The sequence below is a fragment of the Capricornis sumatraensis genome, chromosome 13 (assembly GCF_032405125.1).
Source record: "Capricornis sumatraensis isolate serow.1 chromosome 13, serow.2, whole genome shotgun sequence".
Taxonomy (NCBI): Eukaryota; Metazoa; Chordata; class Mammalia; order Artiodactyla; family Bovidae; genus Capricornis; species Capricornis sumatraensis.
Genome location: NC_091081.1, coordinates 74,253,015 through 74,271,573, shown reverse-complemented (window position 1 = coordinate 74,271,573; position 18,559 = coordinate 74,253,015). Strand labels below are relative to the sequence as shown.

The 18,559-nt window shown below is 43.7% G+C and overlaps 1 protein-coding gene across 2 annotated transcripts in view; it reads left to right on the top strand.

Moving 5' to 3' along the window:
• Positions 1-311: 311 nt before the first annotated feature.
• LRP11 (LDL receptor related protein 11) overlaps positions 312-18,559 on the top strand; it is a 49,983-nt gene continuing 31,735 nt past the window's right edge. For both annotated transcript variants that reach the window (XM_068984874.1, XM_068984873.1), the window contains exons 1-2: positions 312-945; positions 9,052-9,209. In XM_068984874.1, the coding sequence (XP_068840975.1) occupies positions 312-945; positions 9,052-9,209 (792 nt within the window). The remainder of the gene's footprint in view (positions 946-9,051; positions 9,210-18,559) is intronic.

Below are 18,559 nucleotides of genomic sequence, written 5' to 3'. Positions count from 1 at the left end.
CCTTCTCGCCGATCTGCCCCCGGCTCCTGGCAGAGAGTCGCCGTCTCGCCCGGGCTTCCAGGAAGGGACGAGGAGTGGTGCCAAGGCGGCGGGCCGGCTATGCCTCCAGCCGCTACGATTCCCGCAGGCGACCGCGCGCCTGCGGCCTCGGGGACGCAGCGGGGCCCCGGGGAGGCTGCGGTTTGAGGTCCCCGGGGCCTAGCGCCCGCCGCGATCGCGCCCTAGAACCCCGGGGCCGGCGCTCTCCCGTCTTCCGTCTCCCTCGCACTCTGACGGCCAGCGTCGCCTCACTTCCTCCGCCGCCGCCAGCCATGGCCTCCGCCGCCCGGGAGGGCGCGGGCTCGGGGCGCAGGCGCCCGCCGCCGCGTTGGGCACTGCCCGGCCTGTTGCTGCTGTGCTTGTGGCTGCCCGGTGGTCGCGCGGCCGGCTCGCCCTCCGCGCCGCTGTCCGAGCTGCATGCGCAGCTCTCGGGGGTGGAGCAGCTGCTGGAGGAGTTCCGCCGACAGCTGCAGCAGGAAAGGCCGCAGGAGGAGCTGGAACTCGAGCTGCGCGCGGGCGGCGATCCCCAGGAAGGCTGCCCGGGCCCCGGGGGCGGCGGCTACAGGGCCAGGCCCGACGCCATCATCCGCACCAAGGACTCGATCGCGGCCGGCGCCAGCTTCTTGAGCGCGCCGGCGGCCGTGAGGGACTGGCGGCAGTGCCTGCAGGCTTGCTGCCTCGAGCCACACTGCTCCGTGGCCGTGGTGGAGCTGCCCCGGCGGCCCGCGCCCCCAGCCGCCGCGCTCGGCTGCTACCTCTTCAACTGCACCTGGCGCGGCCGCAGCGTCTGCAAGTTTGCGCTGCACCGAGGTTACAGCAGCTACAGCCTCAGCCGCGCCCCAGAGGGCGAGCAGGAAGGCCTGGAAGCCGGTGCCCCGGCCCTCGCCCGGGCCTCGCCTCGCCTGGGTAAGCACGCCACCCGAGGCCCGGGCCTGGTCGCTTGGGCCCTGCTGTCGCTGTCCTTGCACCTGCTGGTGGCTGCGTCTGGGAGACCTGCCTAGGCAGGACCGCTGGGCCCTCCTCAGTCAAGTCAGAAATAAAACATCTGGCTTTGATGTCTCAGTCCTAGGGATGGTTTCTGAGAAGCCCCCAGTAGATTGGGTGGAAGCGGACATGGTGGACTGCTTCTGGAATTTTCCTAAGCTTAGGGAGGAATGCTGATCCGAAAGGATTCACAGAAATTCGATTTAATGGAAGAGAAAAGTTCAGGGGGGAAAGTCTATTTTAGTCTCAGATTCTTACAAGATATGGTCTTTGTCAAGTAATTACAAAAGCAAAATCTAATTAGATGCCAGATTGCTCATAGCCCACCCTTATTTCTTAGGTTGGCTCTCAGGATCCATGATTCCACCTAAAGTTGCTTTATCAGACAAAATTCAGAAGGGAATAGGTAAGGTTATTTTGAAGTGGGTCTAACTATTTCCCATGAACTATGGTTCTCTTTTTTAAGGAGTGGGGAGAAAAGGAACTCGATTAATTGAAAATGAAGTTTAAAGCACCTCTCTTTTGAAGAGGAGCTAAAAAGGATGCTTTTCGTTTGATGGTTTTTATTCTGGGGATGATCAGAATGAGAATTAAGACCCAAACAGGAGGCAAAAAAAAAAAAAAGTGGCAGTTGGAGATAAGATCTCAGGAACTAAAACCTTGATTGGGCCTGCTTGTGTTCAGCTGAGTGTGTTTGATTGCGCTCTGTTGCTGTTTGGTTTATGATGACGCAAGAGTGAAACCATAACAAGATTAGAGGGGCGTAGCCTCAGCCACTTTGGAAATCTGGAGTCTCCATGACCTTTAGGTCCAAAGAGAATGGTCTGGAAATCTGTGTCCACAATGGCCCATCTCCCTTCCCACCTCCAGTGGAATAAACATCCAAGGTCACCCGAGATTTCTAGGCCTTGAGGCACACACTGCAAAGGACCCCAAAGTTTTCTCCCTGAAGTGGAGGCAGGAGGCACTTTCACATGCGTCCCTCAGCTTACCCATGGCTGTTAGACACACATCTTTCCTCTGCCCAAGCAGGGACTCAAAAATAAATCCCAGCACCAATGAAACAAAATCCCTTTCCCTTCTCACTGCACAACTGGAGGAAACCAGCATTGCCAAATGGAGCTTTCTTATAAGCCAGTGGAAACAGAAAGGAAAGTGGAAACAAGGAAAGAATATATCCACCATGAGGGGTGGGGGTGAGGGACTTTAGTTTATTGTAGAAGTTTCTGGATCATTTTTTCTTCTACTCCCTTTTTTGACCTTCCTTTCTCTGGGCGGGGGGTAGGGGAGAGTTTGTCTAGTAATTCACTTTAGAGATGCTCAAGGGTACACCCAGATGACCACTGGGCTTGGTCCTTATTCAGGAAAAGAGCCACCTTGCTCACAAGTTCTTTGGATCCCAGGAATATGGACACATGGAAGGGTACTGCTTGGCCCAAATGCCCTCATTCTGTCTGCAGAGAGGGCAAAGGTCACTCTACCCGAGTGTCTTGTGTTTTTCCTACCTAGATCCTTAACCTCCTGAAGTTCCCTGTGCTTCTGAGACTAAGTGGTTCCTTCATGAATGTTTTTTGTTTTTCTGAAGCTGTGAGCAAAAGTAGTTTAAGGCTAAAGAAGCATAAAAATGGTTTAGAATTTTACAGAAAATGTTTTAGGGTCCATTTGAGGTGAATACAAGGATCATAAAAAAAGGGCAGGGGGCCAGGTGGAATTGCACAGTACACATTTTTAGCGGACCCCATCAGCCCTGTTTGTTGTTATAGCAGACCCCATCAGCCCTGTTCTTTGTGGACATTTATTGAGTTTGATAAGTGGTACTGCTATAAGCTCCTTAGACACGTGAATTCACTCTGTCCTCACAAATCTGTCCTTTCCAAATCTAGGTTCTCTCATAATCCCCAGGGTACTCGAAGGCTTGGTGAGAGAAAGTAACCTGCCCAAAGGTCTCATAGCACCTGCTTTGTGGAGCTATGCATTGTAAGTTGTGAGCTGTGCTGTGTGAGTTGTTAGCTGTGTTATGTGAGTTGTGACCTGTGTTGTATGTGTTGTGAGCTGTGTTGTGTGAGTTGTGACCTGTGTTTTGTGGAGCTGTGAGCTGTGTTATATGAGTCGTGAGCTGTGCTCTGTGAGTTGTGGAGCTGTATTCCGGGGCAACTTGAATGCTTTCTCCAACAGCATCAGGACACCTGGAAGCAGAGATGCCCTCAGTAGAGTTTCCAGGGTGAGACTGACTAAGCAGCTACCTGGGATGATGGGAGGAGGTGGGAAGGAGTGGAGTATGCTGGAGAGAGAGGTGTGCTGAACTGACGCAATCTGCCTGCAGTCGTGTGCAAAGGGCAGGGCAGGGGGCTTGCGGTCCTGAGTCCTGAATTTGAGAGCCGGCTCTTCTCCATGAGGTTCCCTGCTCATCCTCTTAGGACTTGAGTGCTGGCCTTGCCTTCCAGCTGGGCTGTCATGAGGATCAAGGGTGGACATGCTTTGTGAATTAGAAAGGCGGTTCCCACGTACCTGATGTCACTATGGGACCTTGGCTGTATTGTGTGGCTGACTGGAGGACCTGGGGGGGTCTATGTTTTCTGATGAAAGTGAGGGACGGCAGGAAGGAGGGAGTGGAGCAGTTAGGACCTCAGAGGACCCGGAGAATACAGTCTGAAGAGCTCAAGGGCCAGCACCCTTATGCTCTTTCCACTGGATATTCAGCCTGAAAACCAGGATCTCTGGGCAAACGCTGGGTAATCTGAGAAGTCAGGCTTGCATCTGTATTAGGGAAAGTCAGTGTTGGACAGCACTCTGCCATCCCCTCTGTAAACCCATGCGTAGCCACCCCAGGCCTCTCTCTTATCTACTCCAAGAGCAAAGGAAAGAACTGACCTGGGAAGGTTCAAAGCTCATCCCTCCGTGAGTGCCTGACCTATTGCATGCTTCTCACATTTTCAACCTCTCCCTTTTGTGTTACAACTAAATATCACAAAAGAGTTGCAAATAATCATGTAATACTATTGAGATAACCAGTGGGAATACATTGAGACTTGCAACTCAGATCACACAGAAATTCCAAATGGGTTAAAGAATTAAATAATTTTTAAAAAAATTAGGCCATAGGTTACTCCATACATAGAAGATTTGAAGAAAATAAATCCACTATTACACATCTGGGGGGAAGATAACTTTCTAATTGATTAAAGAGATCACGAAGAGAAAGGATGTAGTGTACACATGTTTTGAAAAACTTCATTATGTCAAGAAACAAAAGAAATTGCAAATAGAAGTCTGGGTAGATATGAGACCAGTGTATTTATTGTATTAATAGTAAGCTTATGTGAATCAGGGGCTTCTCTGGTAGCTCAGCTGATAAAGAATCCGTCTGCAATGCAGGAGATCTGGTTATGTGAATTAGTAGGAAGAACAAAAAGAAGTAGGCAAAGGATATGAACAGTTTCCAGAAGAGGATATTTAATTGATAAACATGGAAAAATGTTCAACCTTAGAAACATAATCAGAGAAATGCAGATAATACCAGCTTACTGTTCCCAGGTGGCACTAGTGGTAAAGAACCCGCCTGCCAATGCAGGAGACCTTAGAGACTCTTTCAGTCCCTGGGTCAGGAAGATCCCCTGGAGGAGGGCATGGCAACCTACTCCAGTATTCTTGCCTGGAGGATCCCATGGACAAAGGAGCCTGGCAGAGTACAAGTCCAGAGGGTCACAAAGAGTCGGACACAACTAAAGCGACTTAGCACACACACATGCGCTGTTATTACACTGGCAATAATACATTTACTGAAGAGTTACGTTGGTATGCATGTGGAGAACTTCTAATCATACATGGTCACTGAAAGTGTACATTGAAATGTCTCTTTTGGAAATCAATCAAGAAAGATATCAGAGAACATTAAAATATTCATTCTCCTGAGATATGTTTTAAGGAAAATGATCCATGCTAAAGAAAAGTATGAGCAAAAAAATTATTGTGGCAATATGTATGATGATGAAGAAAATTGGTAACAAAGTAATGTCCAGTGGTAGAGGCTAGGGACTTAAAATGACAACTGTGAAGTTTATACAGTGACGCAAGCAATGGTAGGATGTATGAATAAATATCAATAAGTAAGAATACATCAATAAGTTAGGTTAAATTCAGGATGTAACCTTATATTTACTCTAACTAGAATACATTTGAGTGCTCCCAAAATACAGTGGGTTACGTGGAGCCTTTCAGTTAGACAGATCTGAGCTGACATCTCAACTGACAAATTTATCACTTGTGTGGTCTTAGGCAACTAAGTTTGCCAATCTGACCTAGTTTCCTCAGAGACTTGTGAAAATTGGGTGAATTTATGGCTCAAAAATGCTTCATGTGATGCCTGATACAAAGAAATCACCCAATAAACAGTAGTTGTTACTTATTATTGGGTTTCCCTGGTGGCTCAGTGGTAAAGAATCTGCCTGCAATGCAGAAGACCCGGGTTCAATCCCCAGGTGAGGAAGATACTCTGGAGAATGGAATGGCTGTCCACTTCAGTATTCCTGCCTGGGAAATCCCGTGGACAGAGGAACCTGGCGGGCTATGGTCCACGGGGTGGTAAAGAGTTGGACGCAACCGACCAGCTAAACACCAGCATCACCAACATTAATTGCTATTATTGGCAGCTCAGGTGGGGAAAGACCAACAATACACGCCAAAAATGAAGACAATCATATTGCGGTTGTAAATAACTTTTTCCTGACATGTTGCAATTAAGAAAAAAGGTCACAAAAGCAAACAAACAGAAAAATCAAGATGGACTTTGACCTTTAATATCTAAGCCTCTTCTCTTAGTCTGGCTGGCCCCACTTCCATATCCTCAGCCTTGACTATTGGTGCCCACGCAATAAGACCCAGATTCCTCTTTCTTGTCAATAAGGCGTTGTTCAGAGCAACATATAGAAAATCAGAGTAGTTAATATACCTCTCTGCGTAAAGTGCCACCTTGATATGCTCCATCAAGATTGATGTGAGTTTTATTTCATCTGTGTGGATCATACCAAATATGCTTAATGTTCAAAAGAAATCAGTGTTTCCAGAGTACTTCACGCTGGCTTATTACATTTTTATAACAAAAACTCAAAGTGACGTTTAAGCTTGTTCTTCATTAAGTCAAAATTTTTCTTGAGTGACGGCACATTCCTTTCCTCCTTTTGTTGTCATTTGTTTATTTTTAAGACCTGTTTCTGGCTTAAGTCGCCTAAGCCAAATCGCTCTGGGTTGTTTTATTTTTAAGATGTTATTTACTTATGTGTTTATTTATGGTCATATCAGTTCTTCATTGCTGCATGCGGGCTTTCTCTGGTTTCAGTGCATGGGCCTCTCATTACAGCAGCTTCTCTTGGTGCAGAGCTTGGGCTCTCGGGCTCTAGGGCTCAGTAGTTATGGTGTATGAGCTTAGTTGCCCCACTGCTTGTGGGATCTTAGTTTCCAGACTAGGGATTGAACCTGTGTCCCCTTCCATGGCAAGCGGATTTTTTAACTACTGGACCACCAGGGAAGTCCCAGCTCTGACTTATTTTTAAATACATTATACAGTGTAATTTGCCTGGACTTAAACTGAGGAGGAAATACAGTTCTATCATTTCTGATACAAGGACCAATTTAGAGGATATGAAGATTTTACTGTGTTCATAAACCATATCTTTAAGCTTCCCTAAAGAAAAGTAAATGACTACAGTGATTTTTTTTCTTCCAGGAGGGCCAGGATTAGTTTTATAATATGTGCAGTATTTCCGAGCTTATCTGATTTTTCCATCTTAAATATTTTTGGTTAAATCTTTGAGGGCCTAGGACTTCCCTGGCAGTCTGGGGGTTAGGATTCCACTCTTCTTCCACTTCCACAATGGGCGAGTGTTCAATCCCGGTTGGGGAACTAAGATCCCACAAGCTTTGCAGCAAGGCACAAAAGATTCCAGAATTGTAATGTAGTAAACCATTGTGTGGAAAGTGACGAACCTTCCAGAAGCAAAGGAAAGTTCTCTGTAGAACTAAAAGAGGGCCTGTTAGTAAAGCACTTGTCATCTCTCTGCTTCCCTGGGAGAAGCAGAATAAAGTCATCAGGCACTGGCTCTTTGCTCAAGGGGTAAAAAACAGACCAATTGTCTTCTAAGGCAGGGGTTGCTTGTGTGGCATAATTTGATTACTAGTCCTCATTGTTCTAAATGACTATAAAAATGGGACTCATTTTCTCAATAGGAATATGTACCCTTCAGCAACAGCAAGTGTGCTGATTCCTTGTGTTAGTCGCTGAGTCGTGTTCAGCTCTTTGTGATCCCATGGATTGCTGCACGCCATCCATGCGTGCGATGGTGGGATGTCCTCCACCATCTCCTGGAGTGTGCTCAAACTCCATTGAGTCAGTGTTACTATCTAACCATCTTATCCTCTGCTGTCCCCTTCTCCTCCTGCCCTCAACCTTTCCTAGCATCAGGGTCTTTGTCAGTGAGTCAGCTCTTTGCATCAGGTGGCCAAAGTATTGGAGCTTCAGCTTCTGCATCAGTCCTTCCAATGAACATTCAAGGTTGATTTCCTTTCGGGTTTACTGGTTTGATCTCCTTGCAGTCTGAGAAAATAATAGGATTACTGCTAGCTTCAAATGTCAGGCTGTTGCAGAAACCAGTACTCGAGAAACCAAGCACCATGCTTGGAGAGCTGGAGAAGTCAGGTTTATTACGCCAGCGGGCCCAGAGGAGTTAACACTGTAAATTCTGAGCCCCGAACAAAGGGATTACAGAGTTTTTATAGACAGACTGTAGTGGGCTACACTAGCTATTAATAGGCTGGTTTAAACTAAGGGATTTCTCATGTGAGGGAACAGTGGTCAAGATGGGGAGGGGGATGCCTGACCTGGACAGGCATGATTAAGCAGGTTTGCAGGGGCTGAGTGATTGCAAAGAGCAGAACAAGGGTGAGCGAGATAAGCTCCAGTTCCTAGTATTGCAAGTCCCCATTTTCTGGGACTATGCAACCTACGTGATCTAGACTTTGCAAGGGGCAAGCTGAGTTACAGAGGCAGGAGAAGGACGTTATGTAAAACTTCAACTTTTCCCCTGCAAGGCAGTGGGTATCTGGATTGGCCCTTAGAAGTTTGCTTGGGGGGCAACTTCAGCTGTGCAGAAAGAGAGCACTGTCTTAGCAACATCATTCAAAATAAGTTAAGGAAGTCCAGCCCAAAATTCAGATCAAGTTTTGGTGCTAGAGGAGGAAGGAGATAGTGGAATAGTGGATGCCAAGAAGGATGTATTACAAAAGCCTGCAGAGTTGTTTCTTCCCAGCTAAATTACTAAGTTTTGGGGACTTCCCTGGTGGCCCAGTGGTTAGGACTTCACCTTCCAATGCTGGGGGTGGGGGGCGTGTGTGCAGGTTTGATCCTTGGTGGGGGATGTAAGTCCCACATGTCTCATGGCTAAAATACCAAAACGTGGAATGGAAGAAATACTGTAATAAATTCAATGGAGACTTTAACAATGGTCCACATCAAAAAAGAAATTACTAAGCTTCATCAAAATATATGTGCATTTGCGTAAGTTTACTAATAAGATGCTTAAATCAAGTAAAACATCCACAATTCTGCTCTTAAGAATGCTTTCTGTGTCTGATGGCTTCAACCAACCATCCCTGGAGCAGCTGTCCATCATGTTTAATATTTAGTGGACACAGTGAGAATCACCATGAAGGAGAAAAGCTAAATATCAATACACACTTGTTCGCTATTAATATTTTAGGATATCTCAAATTCTGTGTCAGCTTCCCTTATAAAAACTAGTAAGAAGCTGTGAAACTCTTCTGTTTTCCTAGATGAAAATTGGATTCCAAGAATTTCTATGTGAATTTTATGTGAATCCAAGAACTTGTCTTAACTTTCCAGATTTAATTTATTGCAACGAAAATAAGAAAATAACTTTCAGTTGCTATACATCCTCTTGGCAAAAATACCTCTCATAATAAATGAGAAAAAATAGGGAATCATTTCTCCTATGAATTATTTATTTTCTTTCACAGAAAAGGACGAGCCTCCACTCAGCAAGGCTGGGCAGGATGTGGTTTTGCATCTGCCCACAGATGGCGTGATTCTGGACGGCCGAGAAAGCACAGATGACCATGCCATCGTCCAGTATGAGTGGACAATGCTGCAAGGTGACCCAACAGTGGACATGAAGGTAATTCATGTTGTAATTGTAAAGAAAACTAATGTTTCAGCAAAGTGATCTTTCTACTTACGTTCCCCGAATGTCTGTAAATTGGCAGAAGTGTAAAATGGAGAAAGCATAAAAATGGTTGTTGAAAAAGTGTCTTATTATATCAATTTACTTTTCTTCTGAGTAAACAGTGATCCTGATCATGTGTTTTGTTCTTATTTTGTTTTTTTGGCCACATCGTTCAGCTTGTAGGATCTTAGCTTCGCAACCAGGGGTAGAACCCAGGCCCTTGGCAGTGAGTGCATGGAGTCCTCAGCCCTGGGCCACCAGGGAAGACCCTGGCCATGTGTTTTAAAGCTTACCTTCATTCTTGCTTTTTTGTCGACTTCTCTAGAGCACATAAAAGCTTCAAGGGGAAAGACTCATGCTTTGTTTTATTGACTTGGATTAAAAAATGTCTTTAAAACATTTAAGAAATGTTAAAAGCATTTTCCTTTCTTCTTTGTTTCAGTTCAGAGCCCAAGTAGAAAATATGGAACATACAAAAGAACATAGAGAGGAAAATAACAACAAAATGAACTTACTGTTCGCATGATCCAGAAAGCAAGCTTCTCACTTAGCATTAGGCCTGCCTGAGTTAGTTGAGTTAATTAAGTGAGGAGAGTTTAACATCTAGGCCTCTTATCAAGTGCACGTCACTGATTTTCATAGGCTGGAATTGCAGCCGATGGGAATGAGCTTCTTGTCCAGTGCCTACCTACACTCAATTAAGATGTAACTGACATGCAACATTATACCAGTTTCAGATGTAGGACATCATGACTTGATATATGTGTATATTCTGAAATGATCATCACAGTAAGTCTAGTTAACATCTGTCACCACACAAAGTTACAATTTTTTTTTCTTGTGGTAACAACTGTTATGATTTACTCTCTTCAGTTCAGTTCAGTTCAGTTCAGTCGCTCAGTTGTGTCCAACTCTTTATGACGCCATGAATTGCAGCACGCCAGGCCTCCCTGTCCATCACCGACTCCTGGAGTTCACTCAAACTCATGTCCATTGAGTCGGTGATGCCATCTAGCCATCTCATCCTCTGTCATCCACTTCTCCTCCTGCCCTCAATCCCTCCCAGCATCAGAGTCTTTTCCAATGAGTCAACTCTTCACATGAGGTGGCCAAAGTACTGGAATTTCAGCTTTAGCATCATTCCTTCCAAAGAAATCCCAGGGCTGATCTCCTTTAGAATGGACTGGTTGGATCTCCTTGCAGTCCAAGGGACTCTCAAGAGTCTTCTCCAACACCACAGTTCAGAAGCATCAATTCTTTGGCGCTCAGCTTTCTTCAGAGTCCAACTCTCACATCCATACATGACTACTGGAAAAACCATAGCGTTGACTAGACAGACCTTTGTTAGCAACTTTCAAATAAGAGACAGTGTTATTGACTAAAATCACCATGCTGTACATTACATCCCATGGCTTATTTATTTTATAACTGGAAATTTGTACCTTTTGACTCCTTTCACCTAGCCCTGCCCCCTGCCTCTGGCAACCACCAGTCTGTTTGCTACATCTCTGAGCTTGGTTTGGGGTTTTTTGCTTGTTTGTTTGTTTTAGATTCCATGTAAGTGTGAGATCATACAGCATTTAATTTTTCTGTCTGGTTTGTTTCACTTACCATAATGACTTCAAGGACCATCCATGTTGTTGCAAATGGCAAGACTTCCTTCTTTTTGTACACCGTATTTTCATTTTGCTCTTATCAGTTGATAGACGTTTAGGCTGTTTCCATATCTTGGCTGTCGTAATAACACGGCAGTGAACATGGGGTGCATATATCTCTTTTAAATTTTATTTATTTTCTTTTTGGCTGCTCTGGGTCTTCCTTGCTGTGTGCAGGCTTTCTTTAGTTGTGGCAAGCGAGGGCTACTCTCTAGTTTCAGTGCAAGGGAGGTCATTGCAGGGGCTTCTCTTGTTGTGGAGCACAGGCTCCAGAGTACCTGGCTTCAGTAGTTGCGGTGTAGGCTCAGTTTGTGGCCGCAACGCACATGGAATCTTCCTGGACCAAGGATTGAACCCATGTCCCCTGCATGGCAGGCAGATTCTTAACCACTGGACCACCAGGGAAGTCCTATATGTCTTTTCAAGTTAGTGTTTTTCTTTCCTTCAGATAAATATCTGGACGTTGAATTGCTGTATCAACAGTCTTCAGTCCTTAGGAAAGTGGCTTTTTATTAACCCTGCTGGGCCTCTTTGTAGATAAGAGTATTTCCTGGCTTAGGCAGATAAACTTCATCCAAATCACTCCAGTCAGAGAAGGTGGAGAAAAATCTGGGTTGGTTTGCCAGGGCTACCATAGCAGAGTATCACAGACTGGATGGCTTAAACAATTCATTTCTCACTGTCCTAGAGGCTGGAAGTCCAAGGTCAACGTGTCAGCAGGTCTGCCATCTTCTAGGGCCTCTCTCCTTGGCTTGCAGGTGGCTGTCTTCTCCTTCCTACATCTTCACAGGCTCTTTCCACTGTGAGGAAATACTGATTTCTCTGCTCTTGGGATGAAAACAAGAACAGTAATCAGCTAGTCCCTTACGACTGATTTAAGCACATTGATTTATCCAAAGACTATACAGTCTTAGAATTGGACCAGACCTTTGACCAGCATCTTACCCAGTCTCCTGTCCGTACAAGAGCCTCTGCTTTCACCTCCCTTCTAGTGGTCATGCAGTCTGCCTGGTATTTCCAGAGATGAAAACTCACTAGTTCGCATCATGTCCTGTGACATCTGGAATCAGCTGTCATAACTAGGCCAATAGGATGTGCCTCCCTGTTACTTCTATGCACCTATGTTGGGTCTTCCTTTTGAAAAACACTGAACACATCTTTTTATTCTATGCAGCAGCAATTAAAATTTGTGGGGTGTTTTTTTTTAAATGAATGTTACCACTGAAAATAGTCTTCTCAGAGCTCAACACTCCCAGTTCTTACGATGTTCCTCATATGAATTGGCTCTTAGACTATCCACCATCCAGCCTTTTTTAGATTTTCTCAGGTTCATCCATGCCCTTCTTAAAATCTGAAATCCTAGTTGAAACCTATACTTAAATCTGTGGTTCATCCTGACAGACTATTACCTCCTGTGATCCAGACATTGTCTCACTTCTATTAATGAAGATTCATTTACATAAACTATTTTAGTATCTGCTTCTCACTATAGGTTCATGTTGACCTTTCCATCAGAAACTAAAAATATGCGTGCCCAGTCATGTCCAACTCTTTGTGACACCACAGACTGTAGCCTGCCAGGCTCCTCTGTCCATGGGGTTTTCCAAGCAAATGCTGGAGTGGGTTGCCATTTCCTCCTATAGGTTTCCACTATAGGTTCATGTTGAGCCTTCCATTAGAAGGAACACCTAAAGCCTACTTCATCTTTCCACACAAATTGCCATCTTGAGGTCTCCCCCATTCTCTGTTTGTGTAATTGATTTATTGAACCTGACTGCAAAGCCATATGTTTATCCCTTTTATACTTAAGTGTAGTTTTCAGCTACAACAGAAATAATTTTTGAACTTTGAGTATCATCCATTATATTGGGCTTGGCAAAAAAGTTTGTTCATGTATGGCTGAGTCCTTTCACTGTTCACCTGAAACCAGCACATTGTTAACTGGCTATATATCCAAATAAAAAACTTAAAGTTTAAAAAAAAATTTTTTGTATGGGTTTTTCTGTAAGATGTTAAACCTGATAAAAAACTCAAATGAACATTTTGCCAACCCAATGTTTATTATTCCTTTGTGCTTTGTGTGAGCTGCAAAGTTAATACATTTTTACTGAAATTTCTGAGAATTAAGATTGATAAATCTGAAGCCTTGAAGAGGGCTTCCCTGGTAGCTCAGACAGTAAGGAATCTGCCTGCAGTGCAGGAGGCCCATGTTCAATCCCTGGGTCAGGAAGATCCCCTGGAGAAGGGAAGGACAACCCACTCCCACATTCTTGCCTGGAGAATTCCATGGACAGACCATGGGGTCGCAGAATCATACACAACTGAGTGACTAACACTTTCACTTTTACTTTCAAGATTGATCAGAAAAGGAGCATGAACAAGCCACTGATCAGACCTCTATGAGAGTTCCCTTGAGGTGGATGCTGACTATTAACTGGCACTCATGGGTATATTTGTTCAAGCAATTGCAAATCTGTCTCTATGATCACCTAGATTTTCATAGTTGATAGGAAAAGCTTTATTCTGTAGATTATGAATTGTGTGTATGAATGCCAAGTAAAAATAATGCTTATGATTCAGTATTAAATTTACTGAAGGTGTTTATAAAGAAGTAACAAAATTAGGCATTTGAGGCTGACTAAAGAGGAAAACGTGTGGGGCTTCCCTGGCAGTCCAGTGGTTAAGACTCTGCACTTCCACTGCAGGAGGTGAGGATTCCATCTCTGGTCAGAAGAACAAAGGAAAGAGAAAAGAGGAAATTGTGGACAATTCCCCAGCCAAGTTATAACAGTGATAGCACATAGACCTAAAACTATAAAGCCACCATCTAGCAACAAAGCCTGCAAGAGAGGAGCTATTTGCTCTCAAACTGCAACTGTCTTACAGTGGTTATTTATAATCATTTATAAATAATTATATATACAAATATATATTGTATATATTATATAATTATATTATATATTTTATATATAATATAAATATATAACTATATTTATAAATAATTTTATATTTATATATAAATATATTCTATATCTATATATATTATATATAATCATCATATATAATTATATAATATATATGATAATATATATTTATATATACTATAATATATATAAATATATATTCGTGAGACATTCACGAATGCCCTCAAAGTTAACTCAACTCTCATTGGTCAGGCTTTCCACTGAGTGCCTATCCCAACCCCTTCTTGAGCCCTCTCCTCCCCTCTCTTCACCATCTGCAGAATTCTCACCCCTTTTCTCATCTTCCATGGTACAATAGTCAATCCTCGCTTTGTTTTGCAATACTTTAAGACCAGTTTCTAGGACCTGTCCTTTCACATCCAGATCACCCATTCAGGTCTCCAAAAAACAAAAATAAATGAGGTTCTCCATCTTAAGAAGAATTATGCTGCCACCTTAATTATGATAAAATGAATAGCTAACCTTACTTTAGCATCTAGTGTGTGTCCAGTATTGTTCTCAGCACTTTAAATTGACTAAGCATAAGGAAAAGCTCATGTTCTTATGGAAAAGCTCATATGGTTTCCTCATTTATGAAGGAAATGAGTAAGAGAGATGACTGGCCATGACCAAGAGGATCTGTTTGTTTTGCTTTGTGCTTTGGCTGACCCTGCAGCTTTCAGGATCTTAGCTGCCTGACCAGGGATTAGACCCAGGCCACGGCAGTGAATGTGCCAAGCCCTAACCGCCAGACCACTAGGGAATTCCCAAGAGGTTTCTGAATTTAAAGTTACATATTTTCTGCTTTCTAACAGGATATTCCACATCCATTTAACGGAATATTATTCTATAACACATTCTTAAATGTAAGAAGACACTTTTTTTAGATAGTCCATTATATGTTGCTGAGTTTCATGATTATTTAATATAATACATTAAATTTGAAGTCAGAATGTAAAATATGATACAGAGTATGACAGTGTTCAAGGAGACTTGAAATTCATAAATCTGTAGATTGATTTCCATTCATCAGATGTGGAAAATTGAGCTAAACTGTCTTAAAATACCATGTGTGAAAGTGTTAGTCGCTCAGTCATGTCTGACTCTTTGTGACTCCATGGACTGTAGCCCGCCAGGCTCCTCTGTCCATGGGGATTCTTCAGGAAGAATACTGGAGTGGGTTGCCTTTCTCTTCTCCAGGGAATCTTCCCCACCCGTGTCTCCTGCATTGGAGGTGGAGCCACATGTAATGGAAGCCTACTAAAGGATGGATGTTGTTTACACTAATAATGTCATTATTAACTTAAAACCAATTGCACACTGGTGTGTCTGCTATAAATAATTAACTTTTACAAACAGATAGGTGTATTATCTACATGGAAACATGTTTGTGAAGTGGAAATAATAATTACACCAGGACCACAGAGATCAACTGAAACTGCCTTGAGTAAACAGATACATGGGTCCCTCTTGATAAAACTCAAGTTTCATGAGACTGAATGATTAGCCTCCTAATTAATCTCATTTTTAGATCCCCTTAAATGGATTTAAATAGGTTTTTAAAACTGAGGCTTAGAGAAAAGGTTTTCTAGGAAAGAAACATAAATAGAAAAATATTGACTTTTTGTCTTAGGGGAAAGAGAATGTAAAATAAATGTTGAATTTCAAATTGTCTTCTGTCTTATGTAGGAGATGTTTTGTGGTTTACCCCTCCTCAGTCAGATTCCCTGGGATATAATCTGGGTCAATACTGAAAATGACTACAAAAGGAAAGAATCATATATGTTAAGAGAACATTAAAAAACATATTGAAAGACTTTCTAAACATTTAGTTAGCAGGGTTTTCAAGGCAGCCTGGGTTGTTTAACTAATACACAAAGTTCCAGAGAACCCATGTGATCTTTGAAGAGTAAAGGCTATTAATAACAATATCTGTCTTCTGTTTTTCATTTATGTTTGTTGATAACAGGTCAAGAAAATACATAAAATCTATACTATCACAACAGAATTTATAAGGATTATGAAGGATTTCTTCAGAATTATTTTCAATGAGGGACAGAGTGATGAGTGGATAGGGATTTCAGTCATTTGTATGCTACCAGGATTTCTCCCCCTTTCTCTTTCCCTCCCCTCCCTCCTCTCTTCCTTCTTCCGTTTCTCCTTCCTTCTGTCCCTCCTCTTCCTTCTCATCTTTATTTCTTCCTTTCTTAATATTCTTTCCCTTTATCTCCTGAAGCCTAGAGCTATACTTTGTACTCACTAGGATGCTGCTGCTGCTAAGTTGCTTCAGTCGTATTCGACTCTGTGCGACTCCACAGACGGCAGCCCACCAGGCTCCCCCATCCCTGGGATTCTCCAGGCAAGAACACTGGAGTGGGTTGCCATTTTCTTCTCCAATCACTAGGATGCTAACACTCGCTAATTGATTGGCTCCTTTAAAAAAAGAAAAAAATGGTTGACTATTTTGCTAACCTTTCAAAAGCTTCCCTTTTAACCCTCAAATTTTTATCATCCTTCCTAGCAAGATCAGCATTGTTCCACACTCTGGCCTCACATTGATGTTAAGAAGGGCCGCTAAGAGCTATCTAACAATTACTTTGCATCTCATCAAAGGAGATCCTAGGCACATATCACCTATTGTTTTTTCTTGGCTACTGGACAATATCTAGTCTTCATGAAACAAACTGTAAATCCCTTTAATAAAAGTTATCCTAGATATTCTAGGCCATGGGGTAGGGGTAGAGGAGCGAAGGGGAGTAGACCGTTTCTAAATTTTAAAAAGAGAAATGATATTAATAAATAACTGAGAAAGCTTCCTATCACATTTCAACTATTTCTTTCCTCCCTCAGTGAGTCAGTTTAACAGTGAATGAAAGAAAAAGTCTAACGCAGCCTCTGCTTGGCTTTGGTTTTTGAATCCTCGATTCACCACTTCCCTGTGCCAGATGGGATAACAAAAGGCCTCTTTCAAGGTATTATCATTGCATGAACAGGGACACCCTTCCATGGCCCAAGACTGGGCTCTTGTCTAACACTCGGGCACAAATGTTCCAAGGAGACACAGGTGCTGACAAAGTAAGAGAACTCACTGGGAAGAGGTGCCCGGGTGGAGAACAGCAGGATAAGGGGACCCAGGAGAACTGCTCTGCCACTTGGCTCACAGTCTTGGCCTTTACCGTGATGGGATTAGTTTCCAGGTTGTCTCTGACCAATCATTCTGACTCAGGGTCCTTCCTGGCAGTGCTCGCATTGCTCAGCCAAGATGGATTCCAGCGAGAAGGATTCTGGAAGGTTGGTAGGACATAGAGGTAAAGAACCTGCCTGCCAATGCAGGAGACAGAAAGAGACACTGCAACCCCCTCTAGTATTGTTGCCTGGAGAATCCCATGGACAGAGGAGTATGGCAGGCTGCCGTCCATGGGGTCATGCAGAGTTGGAGACAGCTGAAGCTACAGCGCACACACAGACACACACACACACACACGCACACACACACACGGTAGGACATATGGATTGGCATCTGCTCTCTCCTTCTGACCTTTGCCGAAGTCTTTCAGTTGGAGGTAGTTCAATAGGTTCCACGCTCCTTACTACTGTAGGGTAACTCATGCAAGTGGTTCCTGTCGAACGTGGCCGGAGTGAGTGGGCGGTTTCAGTCAGTGGTTCTCCTAACATTATTACTGCGATGAAAGGATGAAATGCAAATGCAAATAAAACCCCTGGAACAGTGAGCAGCACAGAGTAAACAGTCAAAAAGCATGTTATTCTGTTTATTCTGAGATCATCTTTCCTTCGATGGTATCCACATGGTCTCTGGTAGTCCTGTCTTGCACCCAGACAGACTATGTTGGTGCCTGGATAATGTTCTCTTAGAGATTCTCCCAAGGAACCCCAAATACTTACTCTCTGTGTTCAACAATGCCCAGAAGGCCTTTAACAGGGAACAAAACCTCATACCTCCAGTGCCTGTGGAGGAAATCCTCCAAACTCTGGTCTTGAGGTAGGAGATAGATGGACCCCCCCACCTCATGTCCCCCCCACCCCCAACACACACACACCCAGGGTGAGCATTGGAATTTGTTCCCTGTGGACAGAAACTCCAAAATATCATAGAGGGACCATTGAGAGAGGAGGCTGGGCCCCTGCTCAGATAAAAGATTAGAGACCACATATTACATATTTCTCATTCTTGAAATCAAGGAGACCCTCCCAACTAGAAAGCTCCTTGGAGGTCAAAAGGGGAGTGATGTCAAATCTACCCATAGACCTCTTTGGTGGAGTCCATCTTGCCTGAGACATGTGCGTGCACACGTGGGAGAATCCTGAAATATTCCTAATACAGATTCTCAACCAGGCAAATCAAAATGATCGGCCAAAGGACACCCAAATGAAAAAATATCCCATAAAAGTGATTCAGACTGCCACTAGGGCATGACTCTCTCTCTGAATCCGCCTGTGTGTCCGTCCACATGTACTGTATTCTTTTTCCTCCTAATAAACACTTGTTTCACTACTTCCCATCTTTGTGGGAATTCTTTTCTGCCAAGCTGAAGGGGCAGGGCCTTGTCCCTGACCTCTGGTCTAGTGTCTAGGATTCAGCTCTCACTGTCGTGCCCCGACCTCAGTCTCCAGAACCAAAGCCCTCAATTGCAGGTGGAGGCCACCCCAGATCAGTCTGGGTCAA